Raw genomic sequence first — 23300 nt, 5'->3', positions numbered from 1 at the left:
GCAAAAGCAAGTCAACAACAACACACTTGGTGACATGCTTGCTGGTTCCAGCTGCACACCTCTGTTTTTCTTTCTTCCCAAGGTTTGTATTTGGCTGGCATTTATGAATTGTCTCTTTCTCAAATCTAGATGACGCCTATTGTACATTTGAATTCTGCACGAGGAGCCAAAGTTTTTGGCATACTCTTGATTGACTTTTGATAACACAGCTCCTGCTTTAACAATCTGCCATTTGTCATAACCATGCAGTTCGCAACAAAAGGTCTCTGTTAAATGTTTAATGCCAGGCACAATCCCAACAATCAGGGCTGGTAGACTGAGGAGACTATGCAGCATATGAAGTAGGAAAAAGACAGAAAAAAAAAACAAAAAAATGTGGAGTTGTTGTCTAGGTTCTGTATAAATACAGCTGGATGTTTTATTGTCTTTAAAAGTGGAGAATTTCCCTTTGGTAATAGAAATCAGAAATCTAATGAGTGTGAATAGTAAATAAAATAAAAATTGCAAATCACAAATACCTTTTGTTTTACTCTCCATAAATACATTTGGTTCAGAGAATCAGCCATACCCTAGAATACTGCTCTGTAAAAAGAAGTAATTATAAAAACCCTATTGGCTAGAATTAACCTCTGTTAATTTGCAGCAACGTTTGTAACAATAGTGACATTTCTTCCTACAGCACTGTTGCTTTACAGAGCAGAATAAAATGACACTGCAGCTCAGATTCATCTGCTATCCTTCTTCATATGTGTTGGCCTTAGGAAAGTTTCGTAAAGATCATACTATGAAATTTCATTTATAGACAGGTTGAGTTTTTTTAGTTGGGATTTTTATTTGAGAGGGATGGGGGCATTTGGTATGTATTGCTGTTTGAATCCAGAAAATAATCATCATAGGTTCTCCACAGGATATCGTAAAATTGTGGAAAGTGTTTGGGGTGGTTAGAGTCAATCTGAAGAAGCCTTTTAAGGTTGCAGCATGCCTAATAAGTGTTGCAGTAATAACATGCAAATAACAGAAAATAAAATTATTGAATCAAAGCTAAGGTGAAAGGAAAGATCTTCATATTTAAAGTCTTAAAAACAGAGCACCAGTGAAGTGTGGAAGCACTTAGCATAAAACCTCGTTTTGGAGGAATTAGCAATGTAAATCATGCCCAGTATATAACAGAATTTTGTGTTTGTATCACTAAGTTGTGCAACTAATGAAGGATTCAGCAACTGATGGCCACCTATGATGTCCAAGAAGCAGCAAAATCCCTGTTAGGATGGTATTATTCCTTAAGCAAATCTTGTTTAAAGTAATTCTCTTCCCAATGGGATAAGATTTGGGTGACCTTTTCAGGGCATCGTATTAAAGTGTGCTTTGTTTATTGAGCACTTTTGAAACAGCTTGGACCAAAATGCATTTTTGCTTAATAAAATGTATCTGGACCAGTTCCATTACCCTCCCACTCAGTGAAACCCACAGGACTAAATGGGTGTAACAAAAAGAAGAATTTGGCCATTGACCTGCAACTCCAGTGACTCATACTGGATCACATAAAACTATCTCCCTGTCAGAGATTCTAACAGAGGGCTGCTGCTAATGCTGAGCTTCCCTGCTACCACACAGCTGCAGGAGGCTTCAGGGGAAGGGACCTTTTCAGTGGATTCACAGAATCACAGATGATGGTAGAGGCTGGAAGAGATCACTAGAGATCACCTGGTCCAACCACCCTCCTCAAGCAGGGCCACCTAGAGCCAGCTGCCCAGGACCATGTCTAGGTGTTTCTCTGATATCTCTAAGGAGGGAGACTCTATCACCTCTCTGGGCAACCTGTGCCAGTGCTCAGTCACCCTCACAGCATAAAGGTGTTTCCTGATGTTCAGTTGCATTCTCCCATCTTTCAGTTGCTGCCCATTGCCTCTGGTCCTATCAGATTCACGGCAGAGCTGAAGGGAAGGTGTGACGTGTCCTGGCTTGGAGACAAAAAAGGCCATGTTGTATTGCCAGCTGACTTCTCTTCCAAGCCAGACTCTTCCAATTCAGACTTCATAATTTTGGATTTTTCCCTATGGTAAAGTCCTTGCTTATGGGGCTAGAGAGCCTCTGGGAGTTTTGGTGAGAGGGTCTCCAGTCCCATCAAGGTGGTTTGGTGAGGAGCTGGCTGGTTATTCACATCCCCATCTTTGCAGGTGTTCTCCAAAATGCAGAGACGTAGAGAAAAATCTTCACCTGGGCACTTGCACCAAGGTCCCTCTGTCAGGTTGCATCTCTAAGCCTGCTCTTCCCACACAAGCCTGAACATACACTCCAGCAGATAAACTATTCTCCTACAGGCAGGGAGGAAGGGGAGGGATGTCTAAAGTGAAATCTATCCATTTATTTGCCTGACCTGATTTTTGTACCATTCTCATCTCTGTGTTTCCTTCGCAGATCCTCTCACCTGGGATGTGTGAAAGCACAGTCGTTTTCCATTCACAAGAGCAGAGAATACTGTATGGCCCCATGCATTTTATTTGAGGATATGAAGGTTACATTACATATGAGGATTGCCTAATCCAACACATCAGCCAGCCAAATTGGCCAATGATGTTACCAGAGGCTTTTCTTTTTTTGCTCAACCAGGGAGCTAAATGCACTCTCTGCCTGGAAAAATTATCAAGAAATATTATTTTGGAGAAAATGTTTTGGAAGCATCGTCCCAAATGGGGATTAGACATGTTTTAACGAGGGTAATCTGGAATTGGAAAACTGCACACACAGAGAGTGCCTGGTGACATGTGGAAGCGTAAAGGTGAGACTGACTCATAAAAGTGCACTTGGGGCCGTTTTACAACAGTAATTCGCAATGTATCTGATCCAAAACAAAGCAGGATTTGCTCGCCCTCAGGGATCACTGTGTACATACGGAGGAAACAAAGGGCTTACATCTTTCAACACAAAATATTTCAGTATAAATAGCTCACAGGAACGAAGCTAATCTCTAAGGCCTTCTGTCAACCAGCTGCAGAAGAGGGAGGAAAGGAGAAGCTTTTGGTGAAGGGCATCTTCAACATGCAGGGTGGGCTGTTTTGTAGCCTAAAACCCCCATGCCTGGTGCTTGATTTCTGCAGCTAAAAACCATGAGGGGTGATTATTTTAGTCAGGAGAACCTCTTTCAAATCGAAGGAATATGTTTTCTCTGTCCCTGAGAGAGGACTGTAGAATAGGCTCTGCACAGCGCTATCTCCTGCCTCTGCTCTGGAGTTATGTCTACCCTGTTAAATAAAAAACATCCAGGGAAGAAACTGAGTCAATGAACCCCTGACTACCCACACTGCAAAAACCACTGCTTCTCTCCTGGGATTTGTTTTGGAGAAATCCAACCAGCTCTGCCCAAGACAAATCCCCAACATGATGGGGGGTGACACCTCCCCCAGGTAACCTTCCCCACTGGCAGTGAGGGTGAGACCGAACCAGATGCCTTGCGTTGGATTTATCATCATCCTGCTGTCTTTGAACCCCAGGGTCTTGTGCTTTCCCATGAGGATGTGCCCTCAGCTTCATATTATAAAATCACCTCTCTACTGGACCTTGTGATAGGAACAAAGGATCACTTCTTAGAGTGGGTAAGTGTTTAGTGGTGTAAATACAGCCCCACAGGGCAACACAGCTGGTTGCCTGATGCCCACTGTAGATTTTAAGGGCAGAAAGGCAAATCCTATCAACCAGCTTGTCCAGCTAGTATCAACCACAGAGAGTTTTCTAAGAGGGATGCAAGGAAATTGGCTGCCTAAAAGTCAAGCAAGGAAGGCAGGTAGTGTGGGCTTTGTGTGTACACACCTTTGAGGTGCACAGCCTTGTAAGAGCAGCCTAAAATTTCCATTCAAACATAAATTCAAAATTATGGAAAGCATCTAAGCACAAATTTGGGAGTTAACCTCGTAAAGACCTGAGGAGCTAACGCCAGATCTGTAATCCTTGTCCTAACACGTAAGGAAGGCACAGGGGAGAAGATGGAACAGACTATTTTTTTTTTTTTTTTTTTCTTATTTGCTAGATACATGTGTAGAGCACATGTTTTTTTCTCAGCTTTGCTTCAGGACAGTTTAATTGGCAGCATGTTAGCCTGGGAAGGAAGAACAACTGACAGGGTTTAAAAATACTCTTTCCCATGGATACCTTAAGCTGGTGGTCTAACTACTGAGTAGGCAAGCAGTGCAATGGTGCTGTGGCCCAGAGGCCTCAGCATTTGTTGGTATAAAGACAAGGTAGGGGACACCACTGGCAATCATGTGGATGGGTGCTTTCCTTCCACCATGACTGTCACTGCTCCATGCAACTCAAGGGAGCCAGACCCATTCTTGAGCTGGGCAGCGAATAGAATGGAGATATTGTTCTCGTCCAGCTCCTGTGGCAATCCAGTGGTGTGACTGATGTGATGACAGTTGCAAGAAAGCCAAACTGCTCAGGAGAGTTATGAAACTGTGAAAGACGGTTTCTGCCAGCTTAGTTTGTCTCTTTTTGATGTGCACACACCCTGCTACTACAAAGAGGAAGGTTCCTTCATTCAGGCACACTGGGAAGAGGTTGGCCTCCCTTCTGCTGGACTCTCTGTGAAGGAAACAGTCCTCCCTGGCAAAGTTAACCCTGGGAGAGGTGGAGGAAACTGTAAGGAAAGGCCAGGAATAGCTCGTTAACCTGTTTAATATTTCAGCTGTACAGGGACAAAGACTGCTCCATGCACAGCAGAGATATTGTGGAAAGTAAGTGGCTGTAATCACCTGCTGAGATATGCTCTACTTTTAGTTGAATCCCAGTGTTTTCCCATCAAAACCATAATGCTTCATGGTGGGACTCCATGTTCAACTCCAGTGTTGAACACAAGGCAGTAAAAGCACATTTCATCATGCAGGGAGAGGTGACCCTGCAACAAAACAATCTGCTCTCAGGGGACCTGTGGCCAGACATTGGCCAGACCTCAGGAATGCCAAGCCCTAGGCTTTACATACACAGTCCTCACAATGAAATCCAGGATAAGGCTCCCTAAACAGTGCATAAACATGATCTAAACATGCAGAACAACAACTGCCTGCCCAACAGAAAACATGAGGTGCATGGGTCTGCTGCACTGCTGCTCTACTCTGGATTTATATGCATGAAGCAGAAGAGAAATGGAGTTACTACTGTCTGCTGGGGATGAAGAGCTTTCTGCTGAGAGCCAGGTGACTGCTTTGTATGGGCTGTCCTTCTGGACCCAGGCACCTTCTGCCCTTGGCTGTACCATGACCCAGCTTCAAGAGGAGTACTGGAGCAGCAGCCCATTCAAAAGTGTCTGTCACTTATTTTAGGGTACTTTCCAGACAGGTAAGGGATGTGCTATACAAAAGTCGTTCCCATATAAAAAGATGGCTGCCATTATTCACGATATATCAATGCTGCTGATGCCAGCAAGAATTGTGCACTAGAGGTACAAAACTGGAGAAGAGTTTCTGCCTGCGTATCCCATCTTTCTTTCCACTTTGTCCCAAGCTGAAATTGAGGTGTCCCTCTACCTACCTAGTATCTATATCCCAGGAATCTCTCTCCCCTCGCTGTTACAATTATCAAGATTCATGGTTCACAACTTGACGCACTAGTCTCTAGGGAGCTATGGTGGTTGAGTAAAGAGAGGGAATATAGGGTTTCTGGAGTTTCGCTGGTAGTTTTAGATCTTTTTGAGATCTTCTTCCTGGACTCTGCTGTCCCTACCTTCTCTCCACTGCTATCCTGGTTGTCAGCGACTGCCAACTACCCTACAGGCAGGGCAATTTATGGGAACACTCTTTAGTCAGCTGCTAATGAAAATCAGCTCAGACCAACAAGCCGAACAATTAAAGTAATACAGCTGGTTTTCCATGAACATAAGTAACAGTCCCACAAGTGGCTCATCCAGTAGATTGTCAGTGACAAGCAGCTGGAAGGCATAACTAGTAATACAAGCACATCCCAGAAGGATGTCTAACTAGGTGGACATCTCTTTTTGGGTCCCTATCAACCTATCCATGGCCTACAAGGGAATGCTTCCAGGAGAACCAAAACCTAAAAGAGATCTTTTCCTGCCTATGCTTTCATTACCCAAACACACTTCACAAAGGGATCTGTTTTATTTGAGATCTGTTCTACAGATCATATGTCCAGGGCAAGCCTCTCTTTCAGAGAGCTTTTCTCTCTGTGTTGGTCTGAATCATCTCCTAACTGCTCGCATGCCATTACACTCACTTAGGAAACTGATCCCCAAACATCCCAGCTCCTGGTCAGTTGACAGAGCATTTCTTTTCAGTTCCCATTTAAATACGCAACATATGTTCTTCTCCTTGGAGTCTGCACAAAGCCCTGCATTGTGCTCTATACCAAGTACTAAAACTAGCACCATTGGCTTAAACTTGGCTTTTTCAATGATTTCCCCCTCCCCTTTTGAGCAAAACAAAGCCTTTTGTATCCTTGTGGCCAAAATTATTCAAGGAGGGGAACCACAAGATATAAAAAGCCCACATCTCCTTTCCCATTACAGTTCGGAGTCCATTTCCCACTGCAGTGTGAATGCAAGGGACCATCCCATGGGACTAGCTTGTATAATTTGCTTTTCAGAGCATTCCTGAAGGGAATATCTGAGAGCAGAGATGAATGTTCATATTTTCTCTGCCAACCTCCAGAGCTGGTGGCACTGTAGGTTTCCTTCCCCTTCCTGTGATAAAGGATTCCTGTAACATCAGCATTGTGTTTTGGTTTATCCTCTGAACCTCCAACATCTTCATGACCTTCATAATGACTTTTGGCAATGAGCAAGGTGAATATACCAGAATTAGAAATATATCTTTTTACTTTGAGATGTAGTTACTGGTTTTCTATGGAAACAAAACAACAGAGGCTTGAGAGGGACAGGGCAGGATAGAAGGAGAAAAGTGCATTAAAAATAAGGTGTAGGGAAAAGATCAGAGAATCAGAGTTGACTGAAGACTGTACCAAACAGATGTATGTAGTAGTGTTTTGCTTCCTGAATCATCCTGACCACAGGACTTGTTCCGTGACTGATGCTTGCGAAATAGCAGGGGAGCACAGAGACTGTAAATAACTAGTCTCCTATCAGCACTAGAGTGGTATCAACAGCAACACGCACCCCGTCTTGGGAAAACCCGAGAGCAGCAGTGGCAATCAGTGAAGGTCAAACATGAACATATAAGGAAAGCTCTTATCACAATATTGAGTAAGAACATATAAGGAAAGCTCTTATCACAGTATTGAGTAAGAAAGCACGTGAAGTTTCAGCTGTGCCCATTTCGTTGCCTGGCACCTTGTCTTGAAGCCAGTCTTCCAACCTGCCCCGGTCTCAACCAAACCAAAAGGCGGTTCCCTTTGCATTGTGAACTTTCAGTGTAGAGAACCTCTAGCAGAGAGCCTCTGGCTCCTCAGTGGCATGGGCAGACATGCTCCGCTGATCATCGTGGTCCATACAGGAGGTACATAAAATACAAGAGCACACTCATAGGTAGTTATTACCACGGAAGCAAGCAAAGGTACAGTGTGTGACATGAACTCTTCAAGGGATAAGAAAGGTTGTCCTTATTTGGGTCCTGGTGAGAGCCAGTTCTACAAAATGTCATCTAATTTCTGTGCCTATTCTTCATGTGTGAATGCTTGTAACTGTGGTGTTGCCCAATGAGGTATGGAGGTGACTAACCAAGCAGTTTCCTAAGGGCAAGTTATATGGAGATTAAAGTAAAACAGAGCCTAAGGATTCAGTTTTCTGAATGTATGAGGCTGGACCATGCACCAGTTCATCTAAAAAAATTCAATAATGATGACTTTACTGCAGAGAGCCCAGCAGCAAGTGGCTCAGACATGGAGGAGCTTCAGGGGCAGATGCGGGAGCTCCCTGCCACCAGTTGCTGCCCACTGCTTGGCGGAGCTGCCTCCATGCCTCTGCTATTGCTGCCGGCCACAGCTCCCCTGCCTGCCCTGGGCGGCTTTGGCAGGGCATAGCCCCTCCTGCACTGGTCTGTGGTGTGCTGGGAGGCAGCACCAGGCATTTGGGAGAGAGGTGGCAGCAGGAGCCAGAGCAGACTCTGAAGGGAGGCCCAGCCACAATGAGGGTCTGAGCTAAAACTCACCCCTCCGCAGGAGCAGCAGACGAGTTTGGTGCTGAGCTCCTGGAAGTGTCCCAGGGGCAGGAGTTCTCCAACCTTCTGGTTAACGACTGTTAATGACTGGTTGATAAATACGGGACAAGGTTCATTTTGTCTGCAGAAGGTGGTATTAGCTAGTCCAGATCGTTAATGAGGTTGGAAAAAGTATAATCTACTGACAAAGTTGAATCAGCTGTTGTCTTCACTGTGGAATCTTGTACCAGGGCATATAGTTAAACACAAATTATAGTTGTCTGCTTGTTTTTTTAGTCTATTCTATATTTGGCCTATAACAGACATATTGTGACTGAAAGCCTAGTTTTTCCCATTTATCTATTAAAGTCATATTCCATAACTTGAAGAAAACAAACTCACACTCATACAATGACTAAAATACTCCTTTCAAAACACTTTGCCATGCTTGTACGTTTCTCAGTTGGGAAAATGTATTATTCACACATTGTACTGTTAGATAACCTTGGGCACAAGATTATAAAGGAACTAGTCCATTCTGAACAAGTACGCATGGTAACTGGAAACACTGTAGCCTTATAAAACAGCCTTATAAAACTATAGCCTTATAATTTACCCTAATTAGCCAGTGACAAACCCTCTGGCTCTTTGGTTAGACTGCTTTTTGCATCTGAGCTTTCATTTGGTTCATGCTGTGTGCAGTATAGACATTCATTTTCGGTGAATCAGTGACAGAACCATAAGTCATCCAAGATGACTGACTCACAGTCCCATGACTTTTAGCAACAGATATAGTGGACAGTTTTAAATATGTAGTATCACAATTTCACTGAAATCGACGTTTTGGAACAGAGCAGATAGATTCCTCGGAGGTGATCCTCATACCAATTAGTGTAATGCAGAGTTGAGTCTCGCCAGACAGCACACCAGCTAGTTATCTGAATCACTTTGATTGGCAGGTCAGCTATAAAGATCTTTAAATCAATTACACGATTTCACTCTAGGCTCTTTGCTTGATATAACTTTAAAACACAAGGTACAATTCCTGCTAGACAATCCTGGGAGAAAGTAAACACGCGATGAATGATTAGCTAACTTGACCTCAGCTTGCAAGTGTAACAATGTCTTTTATATGGAAAGTTGGTAAACACCAATGAAAACTGATGTGTGACTGCAATTAACATTGCTGATTACTGTCGCTGTTTTGCCACATTCTTTAAGAAGCCACTAGAAAAATGTTCTCTTTTCAAAGCTCATTTAGCAATGCCATCACATGAGGTTCACAGGTCATGGTTTTCACAGTGGCACAGCACACTAAACTTTCATGCTCTGCAGTATTTTGTGCACGGGTCTGGTTTTTTCCACTTGGACAGCAACACACCAGATTTAGTTATTCCTGATTTACTCCAGTGAGAGGACGGTCATCCCCTTTGCCACCAGCTGTTTTATAGCATAAAATATTGTCTGCAGTTGCTGAGGATGAAATCTAGGTGAAGAAGCTCAGGTAGGTGAAGAAGCCCAGATAAAGAAGTAAGACAGGTTTGGTGGCAACTTGAAAAAAGTGCTGACATAACGTAATACTGGTCAGTGTCTTACAAGATGGAGCTTCCCAGAAGGGCCCTAGAGCAGTGGGACTCTGGTGTTGGGAGGCAAAGGGTGGGACATGGAGAAAAAGAAGGTAAGCATGAGCTGAGCAAGGGTGGAAATGCAGGAAATACTTTGGCAAGGTCAATGAACTTAACTAGAGCAAGATCCTTGAGCACAGGGACAGGAGGATGGTGAAAAAGAAGGAAATCTTTGGACTTTGTCTGTTGGCATTTGAGGATGCATAACATTTCTCTGTGTACCTGGCAACACAACTCTGGAGATGTTTTACACATGCAGGAACCTGGGCAGCTGACACTGGTGAGCAACATGGTGTCAAAAATACACAATCCTCAATGTATTTTCTGTGCTGGCAGAGGAGGGGTTGATATTTGGGCTTTGGAAGGGCTAAGAGTAAGTTGACTTGTGGACAGCAATTGCAGAATGGATGGAGATGTGGCACACAAATAACATTTAGACCAAATAAATGCTCAAAATATTTAGTCTTACTGAAGCAACAAGACTGCTATGTAAGCAAAGGGACAAGTAGTAAGGTCTCATGGATGGATGCAGTTTGTTCAGTGTTTGTAAGAGACGCAAATAAACTAGACGCGAAGGCAGGAGCTTGTGCCCTTCTTGAAGAGTTGCTTCAGGGGTGACTGTGAGCACAAGTTACCTCGATCCACATGGAGGACTCAAGAGCGTCTGGCCGTCACTCTCCACAGGACTGTCAGCAGAGCCTGTGCCTCAGCAATGTTAGCAGCATCCAGGCTGCCTGAAAGATATGTTAAGCCTTCCTCTCCTTGCTTGGGTGAGTTTAAACACCCCAGTGAAGATGGTCTCTAACTCCTGCTGGGGAACTGCTTCTGCATTAACACACTGGATGGCTGCAGAGTGTCCCCATTGAAAGCACCTGGCATACCCAGAGAGACAGCTCGACGTAGATGGGCACACACAGTTGAGACCATAACACATAGAAGGTGGCCTGGGAAGGTCCAAACATACAACTCTGAAGACAAATACCAAGAGGTGGGAGGTGGAATCTTTACCAGCAGAAAGGAAATGCTTAATGACACAGTCCAGCAGGATTTTTTTCAGTGATGTGAAGACCTACATAGACTGAAAACAATTAAAGGCTTTTTTCCCCCCTCTTGTTTTTATGAATGAAAAGAGTCTGAAACTTTCCCCCATGAAAGACAAGGTTGGAAAGAAAGGTGATGGTTTAGCATAACAAAGCTAAGGCAGAAGAAGAGGTCCTCAGAGAGCTGAGTATGTGAATAAAAGTATTTATCATGCTGAAAACACCGCATTTACAGAGACAAAAACAACTAGGCAGTTGACATCTTACGTGGTTGCCAACAAGATCTGTAGCAAAAATAATAAATCAATCGTTCACCTTTAATCACTCATGAAGACCAGGCACAGCTGCTCTTTACCATATACAGGCTTTCTTGGTGCCAAAATGGAGAAATATTAAGTCACATCTTTCATGGCCAAAAAGATGCCAGCAAGACATCTTTTAGTGTAATGTTCTTGTGTCTCAGCTGTTTCCAAACACTTAACAATGAATAATTAATTAAAGGGAGGTACTGTTGTTTGGTAGAGCTGATGATTTGGAGACAGCAGATCCAAAGTCTTTCCCCAGACCTGCCATTGCCTTTTTCTGCCTTTTCTTGGCAAGCAATTCAGTCTTCATGAGTTTCAGCTTGACTATCTGTAAATAGAGATAACATCTGCACACTAATATATTGAACAAACTTAGCTTTTCTTTCCATGCACATGAATTGCCCATGAGCAGCCTGATTCTATAAGTGAATCATCCCTGGTCAATACATTTCTTTATGTGTGCTGGTTACAAGCACAGTATTTGTTATCTAAAATTGAAATACTGATAACCAGAACTAGTTTGGCTCACTAGTCCATTTTTTTCTGTAGTTAAAGAATATAAAGGTAATAAATATCTTTTGGGTGCATTGAAGGGAAAAAATAATACATTTATAATTGAAAAGGAGAATGTGCTTAACATAAAGTAAAACAAATCCTTTCATTGACATATTATTTTAAAATTTGTCACCAACATGTTTGCAATGGGTTAGCATTGCTGAATGAGAAACAAGTTTCTGACTCCATGGCTGCAAGCAGAGCCGTTCACCACGGCGTCGCTTCATTCACAGCTCAGTCCTAACGTCACTTAGCATGTGACAGGCAGAAAGAAAATCATAAATGCTCTCCACTCACTTTGAAGACTAATGATTAAAATCCCAACAGAGAGCCAAATCCTACCTTCTTCTGCAGAGCAGTGGAGGAATGAATAGGGGCAAATACACTCCATTCCTTCCTCCACAGCAGCTGGAGACTTTCCAAATCTGGTGCTTAACAGAGTGGTAAGCAGAACATCAATTAAATAGGACATGGGCACAGTTCGTACACCTGGAGAGGTCAAACTCCCAGCCCTAGGCTGAGCTGAATTGCTGTGGTGCATCTTACAGGCAGTTTCCCATTGTCACTTCACTAAGCAAAAAAAGGGCAAACTCTGTCTATTCTTTTCTGCCTATTTCTGTGTTTGCATTTTATAGTGCTAGTCAAATGTAAGGGCTATTCATGCTGTGGCCTTGGGAGTTGTGGGAGTTGTGGGACTTGCAAATAGTAGACAACAGTCTGTGTTTATTTTGTATCTTTGGATTAAAAAAATAAAATCAACTATTCTTTCCATAGATAGGAAATTTTCATCATAGCATATTGCAATCTCTCACATTGTCCCAGATTTGATTTTTAACAATGATGTCTTTAAAGGAATCTGGTGCTTAGACCAGAGCTTTAGCAGTTTCAGCACTGTACCTGTTCTGTTTTACTGCACTTCATACAAAATGCATGTGCAGATTCCTACAGATGTGGGTCACACTGTAGGGTTTTAATCAGAAGCGTCTTGTAGGAAACCACCAAAATAACCAGGGTTCTGGTTATTTATCACAAACGTGGAGAAAATTCATTTCACCTCATTTTAATCTGAGTGCCTTAAATGTATGCATCGTCACACTAAACTTGTAAGACCAGAAAATATTGAAACCTCCGTTATATACTTAAGGAAACTGAGGCAAGGACAGTCTAGCAGCAACGTTGCAAAATAGCACTTAGCTTCCTGAAAGAGAACTTAGAAATTGGGTGTTAAACCCAAGCAGATATCCACAAAACAGCCACTAAATAACTTTGATGCTTAGGAGCCCAAAATTTCCATGAAATTACCTTCAAACCTGCAGACCTGTGGTGCTGAGGGTGTCTGCAGCAGGCAGCAAGCACTGAAGCTGTCACAGCACACTTCGCCTACACTGACGCCACTGAACACCCCACTGCAACAGCCACAGCCATGAGCTCTCAGCACCAAGCTGGTTGAATACAAGTCCACATCTTTCCCAGCGTCCCAGTGTCAGGGTGTGGGCAGAAGGACTGGTGAGCATCACTGCTCCTCTAGCTCAGGAAGACTCTACTGTCCCTGGGGGGAGGGCATACTCAGGGGAAGAGACATTAAAGCTGGGACCAGGGGAAACAAAGAATGGGAGAACAGTCTCTCCCTTCCCCTCGAGGATGGACTGCCTAAAATGCAAGATTTGGGGAACAACAGGGAGTGTGCGGGAGAGCGAGATGCTCAAGCCAGTAAGGAAGTCCCCTATCCCTAAGCAGGGAAACCAATTTTATGTTTCCCTTTTGGATCATTTATGCATTTTTCTTGAAAAGTCATTGGAAAAAAAAAAATCTATTGCAGGCACATAGGACCCATAGGGAATGATTTCCAGGGAAAACCTCATGTCAACCCAGAGTAAAAGCCACAGGGGGATGGGAGGGAAAAGAGAAACCTCAGTAGAATTTTGTCATTAAAAGCGTCAAACCACCCAGTTTACGTTCCACCAAAAAATACAGTGTGGCAAGAAGATTACATCCCAGGGAAAGTCATGCCTCTGAAGGCCTTTTGTACACCCACAGCAGGACTCTACCCCACCCTGCGTAGGAAGGCTTCAAGCTTTCCTTAGGTGGCTGGTGGCAGTGTCCCAAGTCAACTGGAAGCCTTCAAGTTCAAAACAAAACAGAACAATCTCTTCCTAGGGAGTTTCTTCCCATCAAGCATTTTTGTGAGGAGTCCAACCTCTCCCGAGAGATCTGGCAGTCAAAATCCAGAAAGCAAATGTTTAAGAGCTTCCTTCGCCATTCTCTATCGCCTTGCCTACTCTGGCAAGAAGGATGATTTTATTGTGTCCAGGGTGATTTCTTGTGGAGGGCAACAAATCCCCCAGCCATGGGGCTATAATTCCCAGGCCTCTTTGGGCTGGCAAAAGGGAACTTTGACATTTTGACATTTCAAGGCTGTCAGCTGAGGTCAGGGCTTTCTCTCTGACCATGGACAGTCAGCCTGGGACTGATTCCTCTTTGATTTGTCTGCTGTTGAGCCCCCTTGTCTTACAGAGCAGGCTTCCAGAGCCACATGCACCCCAAGGGATTTTCACACAACATCACACTATGCTAAAGCATCCTCTTGGAGAGGGAAGTGCAATGAAGCACAGAATGGGGTTTCAATGATGGCCACCTCAATATCCTCACTAATTCAGGAAATGGGCATTGGCCAACGTCGCTGGAAGATAGCTTGGCTGACCATGTGCATAGGGAGGGAAGGTTCCTCTTCCGCTTCAAGCAGGAGGACTAACCTCCCTTATCTCTTCCCTAAAGTCACTTTGCTTCCCAGGACACCACAGGGGAAGGAAACCAGCCCTGCCAATGGCGAAACATTGCCTTCTCTGAAACTGCTGGGATTGCCATAAAATTGAAATAGCTGGTGCTTCTAAAGTTGCTGTACACCACAAACACACCTTCTTTTATCACCGGTTTTTGTGATTTCTGTTGCTTCACGGTTTTGACTCTGACTGATTTAACTGCTTGCTGCCTATAGCGACAGCAACAGGCATGGATGAAATCCCAGCCCCAGCTCCCTCTGATCTTAGGAAAAAAGATCCCTCATGTCACCTGTAGTTCTTAGAGGATTTCACAAAGATTTTTAAATATGTTTGTCCCTTCCATCTGTCTCGCAGTGGGATACACAGAGCTGTGTAGCATCAACCCGGATGCTCCACGGACACACAAAAATCTGAGACACCTGTCTTGACAGGCTTCTGCTCACCTGCCCATCCCGCCTCCTTCTTCTGGGAGCATTGTTTTTTCACAACTCATCCACCATCCTGCTGTCTATCCAGTATTTTGGAAGTCCACTTACCGTTTTAATGTCACCCTTCACCAGCTTGTGTAAAGTGGGCAACCAAAACCAGCTGTTTTAACCTCACTGGTCTAACTGCGTTTGGGGTCAAAAGTGTCAAAACAATTTATTCTGAAATTGTAGTTAAGAGAAATTGAAAATTTACCAAGGTGATGAAGACATCATTTTGCAAAGTATAGATATTTGTTCCTTACAATTATATATAATCTAGTCTACGTGTGCATGTGTATATATTATATATGCATGTAAATAAATACACATAAATATATCCATGTATGATTTCCACTGTATAGTGTTCAACAACAAAATCTATTTCCTGAATGTGAAACATTGATGTCATTCTGTGTTGGCGTGGACATAATTTCTGCCACTGCAGGTTATTTGAACAGCTGAGACTGAAGCAGTCTCCGCTTGCACATTTCAGTTTCATGGCCCATTATCCAAGGGTCTGCGGCGCCCCATTTAGATCTTAACATTGAATTTTATATACACACTTTTGCATCTACAGACATTTTGCAATCAAGTCTATATACTAACAGGCATAAAGCTGAAGCTTTTACAAAAACAGTGGACCCTAGCCAAACCACAAGCATGTGTACAGTATAATATCTCGTCTGTCTTCCATTTTCTGATATTGGTATTAGACAATCATGTCTCTATAATTATTAGGACATGGAAAAAAATGGGAAATACAGAGAACTTTTAAGTTGTTTGAAGAAAAATATTCTGGATTTTTGTTTGACTCACAGATTTATTGTGTTTTATTTAAAAGTTCTGTTCTCACTGCCACAGAGATGTTTATTTAATAAGGTTGATGCTTTCTTTTTCTGAAGTTATAATTATATTAGCATTGTGGACTGAAGATTTAATCCAAACCACATTTTTCTTATACAGAGAGTGCTATATCCAAAAATTATTTCTTGGCTTCTTATATAGCTCTCTTTAATCTATGGGTCAGATTTTCAACAGCTATTTTATATTGATTTACACCTGCTGACTAGCAGAGCCATCACGTCTAACAAGCTGAGGCCTAAACTAATTGCCAATGTCTCATTAGGTGAATGCATAGACAATCCAGTCCTGATGTATTCACATGTTTGCACAGGTCTTGAAAGGAAGGGCAGGGAAAGTAATACTGTGTTTCTTTACAATTAAAATAATACTGTGCTTCCTTACAGTTATCTTATACCAATCCAGATGCTACTATTTTTTCTCCTGTTGCTAATAGCTGATTACAGTGATACAATATAATTACCAAAAGCAGAACCTCACTCATTAGGCATGAGTAGGGTGACCAGTGCTGCATATCACATAGACAGTCCTTGCTCAAAAATGCTTATGATCTCAACAAGACAGTCACAGAGCAGACAGTGAAAAACATGACAAAGGAGTTGCCTTAAGGGACAAATAGCTATAAATTATTATAATAACTATTATAATAATTTGCTATAATTACACAAGAGGCCATTACCTGTTTGACGATACAGCAAGCATTGGTTTGTTCTCTGGTCAAAAATTAAGTTAGTGACAAAAGAGTATCCTAGCTGTCTTTCCTGGCTTGTAATGCCAACAGTATCTATTCAGCAGCAGACTCTAATAAAGTCATCTGGCTTTTTTGAAACAAGTGGGAGGGGAGGGCAGCAGCTTGATGGGTGACCTCAATTCTCTGAGCTGCAAGGCCAGTTTTTTAGACTCCCCTTTTATAAATGCTGCAATTATCTTCTGTACATAATTCCAGTTACAATTCTGATTGGAAAATGGAGCTGCTTAGGGGAGCTTACAAGACAACATCTGTTCAACAACAGACATCTGTGCCAGAACAGCAAACCAGGGCTGCCCAAGGCGAGGTGCTCAAGTGAGACACATGCACAGACTCACATCTGTATGTGCTACCATAGACCAATATTGGTTTTTCTCCCAGCAAAAACTGTTTGTTATCCAGACTAATTTCACTTGCACTCTCTGCCCCATCTCAAAAGGCAACCCAGCTTCAGTCATTAAGGAATGCTTGAAAAAATCTTATAAAAGAAACCTCTTTGACTGTGATGTTCAGCAGTTCCTTAAACAAAATTACTTTCACGGATAGCTATTCACTACCCAGTGCAGAGAAGCGGCAGCAGGCTTTTACACCTAGTTTTCAAGTATCTCTTGCTGAATCTTTGGACTTATTTTATCCCCTTTTGCTGGTAGATGATTAGGGAGTTAGTTGATTTCTCTGCTAACCCACCTCCATCCTACCCTGCCAGTCTGTACCTGCAGTGCCCCTGTCTGGGGACCAATGGCAAGTTCCCTTTTAAGAGAAGTTGCCTCAATTTGCCCATCCTTATTTGCCCCCATTTAAGAGAAGAAGTTGGAGCGAGTAGCCCTTCCAACCTCTTGTTGCTCCAGCCCAAGCCCTTGTGTTGTGTGTTGGGCTACTTGGTGAACTATAGACAACTGCCCCTGAGTTTTATCACACTTTTGCTTGTTCCTCAGGTTTATTCCAACAGGACTTTCCAATTCCTGTCTCTTCTTGCCACTGCCAGGGTAAAGCACGGGTTAACAGCTGTGGATGGAGCCTGTATCTAATGACTCATATGTGCCAACAAACTGGTCAGTTCTGCCTGTAAATGGGTATTGCAAACCGTTGTAGTATGTGGCCTAAGTAAAATGAAAAATATTCTCTCCCAATATTTCTGCCTCCATCCCTCACTATGGACAGAGCCAAATTATGGCATGTCTGTTTCTCTTTTTTTGGAGAAAATTCACAAGATCTGCTCCTAAGCAAGCATAAGCTTTTAAATGAGGAAACCAAGATAATAGATAAGCAAGCAGAAAAATAAAGAGAAACACCTTTAATACTACACAGTCCTGAATAGAAAGATTATAAAATGGCCAAAATTGTTAATTATATAAAAAGATATTACTCTACGGACTCTCATCAGATGGGATCAATGAGTTTCTTTTTCAAGATTAGTTGGGAGGTGCAGTTAAGATCACTATAATGTGCAACAGAGTAATATTTGACATAGTGGATAATATGAGGAAGCTTCATCATGTGCACTGTAAAGAAAAATTGCTGAAATGCCTGAAGAGTCTGTGCTGCCCCACACCCTCTCCTTAGAAATACTCAGTGATGGGTAGCTCTAAAAGTCACAAATCATGTCATGGCACATACCCTGTCATACCTGACCCACCCACCCTGCTTCAAGTATATTACTGGCTGGCAATGAATGGGAAATTTAAAATATTGGAGAGACCCGAAATGTGAAAGTGCATCACTGGGCTCACCACTGCATTACCTGCTCAAATAAACTCTTTCTGAAGGCAACGTTCCAAATTTAGACAAATGTCTGCTTATGCCTTCTGCTGGACCTGAAACCTTCTGAAACCAGAAAGTGAGGGATGGAGAAGGAAGGAAAGATTCTGTTTAAGTTCATTTTAGTCATCTTCCCTGTCTGACAATCTTCCAACTGGGTAAGGACAGGGCTGCGGGACCAGTCTTTGTCCCAATGCCCATGTTGTCTTCATGCTGCTGTTTCACTTTAGTGGGTGTCCTGAAAAGGTCTGTTTGCTGTCATTTCCCCATACTACTTACCATGTGCACTACAACTTAATTGGGACCAGGTCCCATTATATTGGGCTCTGTGCAAACAAATACAAACAGCAATTCAGGACTGGAAGAATCTGAAATCTCCGCCAACCTGAACGCAAAGTTGTCTGCTGCCAACAAATTGTGAATTTCAAATTATGGTGGTCTGGCTTGCAGATAGAAGCCCTCTATCTCTGAATGTGGGCAGATGCCCTTTCCTACCACCTAATCAACCCTGCCAGTACTACTCCCTCCAAATTTTGGGGCAGGATCTCCTGCAAAGCCAAGTGTAGGAAACTGAGAAGATCGGTCTCTCTGAGTCTTACCTGTGCCAAGAAACCGTAGAAGATTATTTGCGGACCTGAACTTCAGATGGTTAGATGTCAGCTAGCAAATTCAGTGAACTTTTTGTCTGGACCATTGCCCAGTTGCCTGCAAGAAACTGGTTATTATATTGTCCCTAACTCAGTCTCAAGAGTTTGGAGTGGAAGTGATTAGGCATGTGAGTTGTGGTTTGGGAGACATACTTGCTGTCTGCCAAGGGACGTGCAGACAATCACGTAAAGCAGAAACGCACACACTCATGCAACACTGCTGTTACCGAAGAGATTAAACTCCTATTGCAGCAGCCGTGACTCAGAGTAGCATTTGCATATCCTTGATCAAGAAAAAATAAAAAAGGGACCAGGAGCTGAAGAAGGACTGGATGATTAGAGAACAGCCAAGAAGAAGAAAGGCGTATTCAGAAGTGGGTGAGGCTTTCCTTGCTTGGGACGTGCTGCTTTGCACCTGGAATGTCTGCCTGGGCACAGCCCCGGCACAGCCCACTCTCCTCCCCACACAATATTCCCATGCAGGCTGATACAAGCAAGCAGGGGCTGTGGGATCTGGCTTTACCTTGTCTGGGCAAGGTGAGCCTTTTGGGATCTGTATTTCAGCAGGAGGGGATTATGCACGTAATGGCAGTTATCTACACACATATTTTTACACCATTAAACTCAAAGATGGATGTTTCATTTCCCCTTACTCTGATTCCCAGGAGTTAGACATTATAACGCTGTTGACTTTTGAGATTTTCTGTTAAAGGCATAATTGCTGAAACCCCATGAGGTTTGAAATAAGATACTGTATTATTTTCACACACCCACATACACAGAAAGCAATTTTACTAACTGAAATTAAGATTATTCCCCTTAATTAACCGAACCCATAAAAAGGTGGTTGCTACTTAAAGTGTAAACTGAGACGGGGTGAAAATAAACGCTTTTGGAGGCACAAAGAAATGTCGAAGTACTTTTAAAGGCACCTCATTTGTTTAACAATGAGATCAGGATAAAAGGGAGCACCATACTTTCACATCAGTGGAAATTCTTTTCTCCTTTACCGTGGTGACAGACACACATGTCCAGCTACAGAAACATGTAACTGAAGATGCTTATGTTGAAAGAATTCATGAGGTGCAACGAAGCATGTTTCGTTTCTGTTCCTAAACAAAGGGACCGAATCCCACTTTCAGCTGGAAATCTCATCACCAGAGATGCCTTTCAAAGGAAGGGTCGGGCCCTGCCCTGAGGGGGGTAGGGAAGGGATAGGCAGCCATCCCAGAAAGGCTTTAACTGAAGCAGTCTTCTGAGGAAGGAGAGGCAATCTCCCATGCAGAGAGCATCTGAGAAGTTTCTTTACACCACTGGTGTCTTAAAGCCAGGTCTGGATGCAGGTGTCTGCCCGAGGGTATCCCCACATGCAGTCTAGCGTGCTGCAAGATGAAGCATCTTGCAAGTCCCAGGATGAAGCACCTGTGACCTGGACAAGCTAGAGTGGTGTCTTGGGGGACAGGGTTTGCTGGGCATCTGGGAAGGCTGAAGGACACCTGTAGAAGACCTGAACAGTTCAACCTGCCTGTGTGTCCTTCTGGCCTGGGTAGTAGGACTGCTTACTAGATCCCCTTATAAGCCAGGGAAAAGGGGGTTTGTGAAATGCCTCAAGCCTGTGGTCACTGTCAAACCACAGGTCCAACAAAAGAGGCTCCAGCATTTTGCAGACCTCCATTCTACAGAAGGTTTCATAGCTGCAGAATAAGCAGCAGTTTGCACATGCTGGCAAGGTTTTCTGAGTCAGGACTGGGTGCTCTGTAATAAAGATACCATGTGAGGGTTTCAGTGAGTCCATCTCCAGAGATACCAGGAGACCATATCCCTTACAAAAACAATCCTCTGATATAAATCAGCATCATACAGCTGTTGTGGAGTGAAGGCCATAGGGTCAGGCAGCTTTTAAAGCACTCTCAGCAAAAAGATGTATAGAACTGTAAAGATGTATAGATGAGAAAATGATTGTTTAAACTATCCTAGAGTTTAATAAGGTAGTAACTGAAAACTGGCAACTATACAGCCTCACAGCCCTCCTGTGAGATACTGAAATTATTTGGTTATGGGCTTTTTTTGCAGATGACTTTCTCAAGATCATCTTACACATCCATGCTGGAGCAGACAACAAAGGTTTTATTATTCTCACATTCCTCTTTTCACTGTGGGCCCTGGATACACATTCTTTTGCCTCCCAATTTAAGTTAGTTTTATCTATCTCCTAACGTTAATGCAATATTTGCTGTAAGGGAATGTTGTTTAAAAGGTCATTTCTATTCTTCATGAACCTCATCTTCCCTGTTGCTCTGGCAGAGCTGGAGGATGGAGGATCTTCTCTTTCTCTGTCTCATCACACTTCATGTTTCTTCTCACCCTCCTCTTGCAGCAAGTCCTTTGCTCCACTGCAGTCACCCTTCTTATTTTTGTTTTTTGATGGTTTTTTCCTTTTCTGTGGATCCAAACCTATTCCTCCCTGTTCTCTTTCTGTTCCTTTCCTTCCTTCCTTTTTGAGGCCTTTGAGAATAATTTTGGCTGAAGAATTCTACAAGAAACTCAAATCAAACCTAAAACCGCAAGAAAACCAAATAAGAAGTCTTAAGATTCAAACCTCAGGATTCAGACTCAATTAAGACATGGAAACAACATGGAAAACTGCAGCCCAGTGCCCTGAAATTTAGCAGTGTTCCCAGTAATTGGAAAGAAGATTTAAGCGCCAAAATGCCAGGTCAGCGTGAAAAAACAGAAGTGGTCCCAGCTCGACCCATCACTGATTCCATGCAGTTTGATGAAAATGCCTGCTTTCCTAAGTCTGATCACCCAGCACTTAAGCTGCCTAATTTTACTTGGGAAGCTGAAGCAGAAAGTGTGACAATTCATTTCAGCACCTTGTTGTTCTGATCCTGTACTTACCGTTTACTTTGATTTTTTTTCATATATAACAGTCCTTCCTATCAGACTTTGCTGTTTGTCATGCAGGTACTTATTAACCAGTCAAAGCTAATCATTTGGACATCAGTGGCTTGGTTTCTTATCTTGAACATATATTGTGATCACATTTCACACACCTATACAAATGCACGCACACATCAGAAAATCAGACTCTACCTAGTCTAGAAAAAAAATATTTCCATTTACAGGCAACACGCCTGCAGGCCTCCCTACTAATGCACATTTTCACCACAATTTCACCACAAGAGGAGAAGAAGATCTGGGGCTGCTTCATTTTTAAATGCTTAGATTCTACCAAAGACTCCTCAAGAGCCACAGACCAGTAACTGTCAGTCTAAAAGGCAGCTGTGGTTTGTTAGTAAATGTCTGTGTCTGTGCAAAATACCCATTGTAAAAATAGGACATGGAGTTTTATCAGCAGATGCTCTATGCCATAAAAGCACTTGCATGTTGGTGGTCCTCAAGTCTTCCCCATTCTCCATCAAAACGATCAAATCTCACATCCTGGGCCAAGGTTATGGGCTTCTCCTTTACAGTGTTCCATACTCTACCATGCATTGCAGCACTGTACCATGATCTCATCCTTTTATCACATGTGCCAAGCTGATGGAACCTGTAATCAGGTCATCAGCCACCCCAGGGAGTCATACTCGACTAATCAGGTAGACGGTCACATGCAGGGTGTCATCTCTTCAAACTCAGGGGAGACCAGGATAGTGTGCTGCAGGTGAGACCCACCTCTTCCAGCCAAGCCCATTGCACTGGCCAACCCTTCACACGTGTGCCTTGCCACATGACTGTGTCCCACATGACGCAGTGGATCCTTTGGCACCTTCCATCAAACCCTTCTGCATGGTAACCAAGGTTGAGAAAGACTGCTGGTTATGGGTGACAACTACAGAAGAAGGGGAGGGGTGTGAGGGCTGATGGCTCAGGAGAAAGGTGGAGAGGGCACCAGAGAGTGACACCAAGCAGAGCACCCTAGACAACATCCACCAGTGCTGAAAGGTGTCCAGAGATGCTCTGCTCAAAGATGTGAGTAGAATCAGACTTGTGGTCTCTTCTGGTAGCATGGATGGCCACCTCATCCAGGGCTGGCAGGAGGCTGCTGAATAGGTTGTCAGCACACAGGACAATTCAACCTCTCTAATTCTCTACCAAGATCCTCCTTCCAGGTTGTCTTTAAGAGTGGCAATACTTTGGGTAGCCGTGTGCTTAAGAGAAGGCAGACAGTGCTCTGAGTGACAGCAAGACCTCTTGGGGCATTGCAAACCTGCCGTCACATGGAAATCTTCCCACTGAGGGAAAGGAGGGCTGGTTGTGCTCCTGCTTTCTTACTCCATTCTCCCCTCAGTGCTGTTCCTGAAAAGGGATCACACGTGTGTGAAGGTATTATTAGCAAAACTAACTGCATTTTTTCCAGTGAAAAGGTTCCATAAAAACTCCGTTTTTTTCCCTCCCTCTCCACATGT

At 43.3% G+C, this 23300-nt stretch overlaps 1 protein-coding gene across 1 annotated transcript in view; it reads right to left on the bottom strand.

The window, feature by feature from the left end:
• The window catches only part of NDRG1 (N-myc downstream regulated 1), a 74298-nt gene extending 57860 nt beyond the window's left edge, over positions 1-16438 (bottom strand). Inside the window, exon 1 of the mRNA XM_074898403.1 lies at positions 16415-16438. Coding sequence (XP_074754504.1) covers positions 16415-16437 — 23 coding nt within the window. The 5' untranslated portion in view covers position 16438. The remainder of the gene's footprint in view (positions 1-16414) is intronic.
• Positions 16439-23300: the final 6862 nt, after the last annotated feature.

This window comes from Athene noctua, chromosome 2, assembly GCF_965140245.1.
Source record: "Athene noctua chromosome 2, bAthNoc1.hap1.1, whole genome shotgun sequence".
NCBI classification, from domain to species: Eukaryota; Metazoa; Chordata; class Aves; order Strigiformes; family Strigidae; genus Athene; species Athene noctua.
Note: the sequence above shows the minus strand (reverse complement) of the source record. Positions and strands in the feature narration are given on the sequence as shown.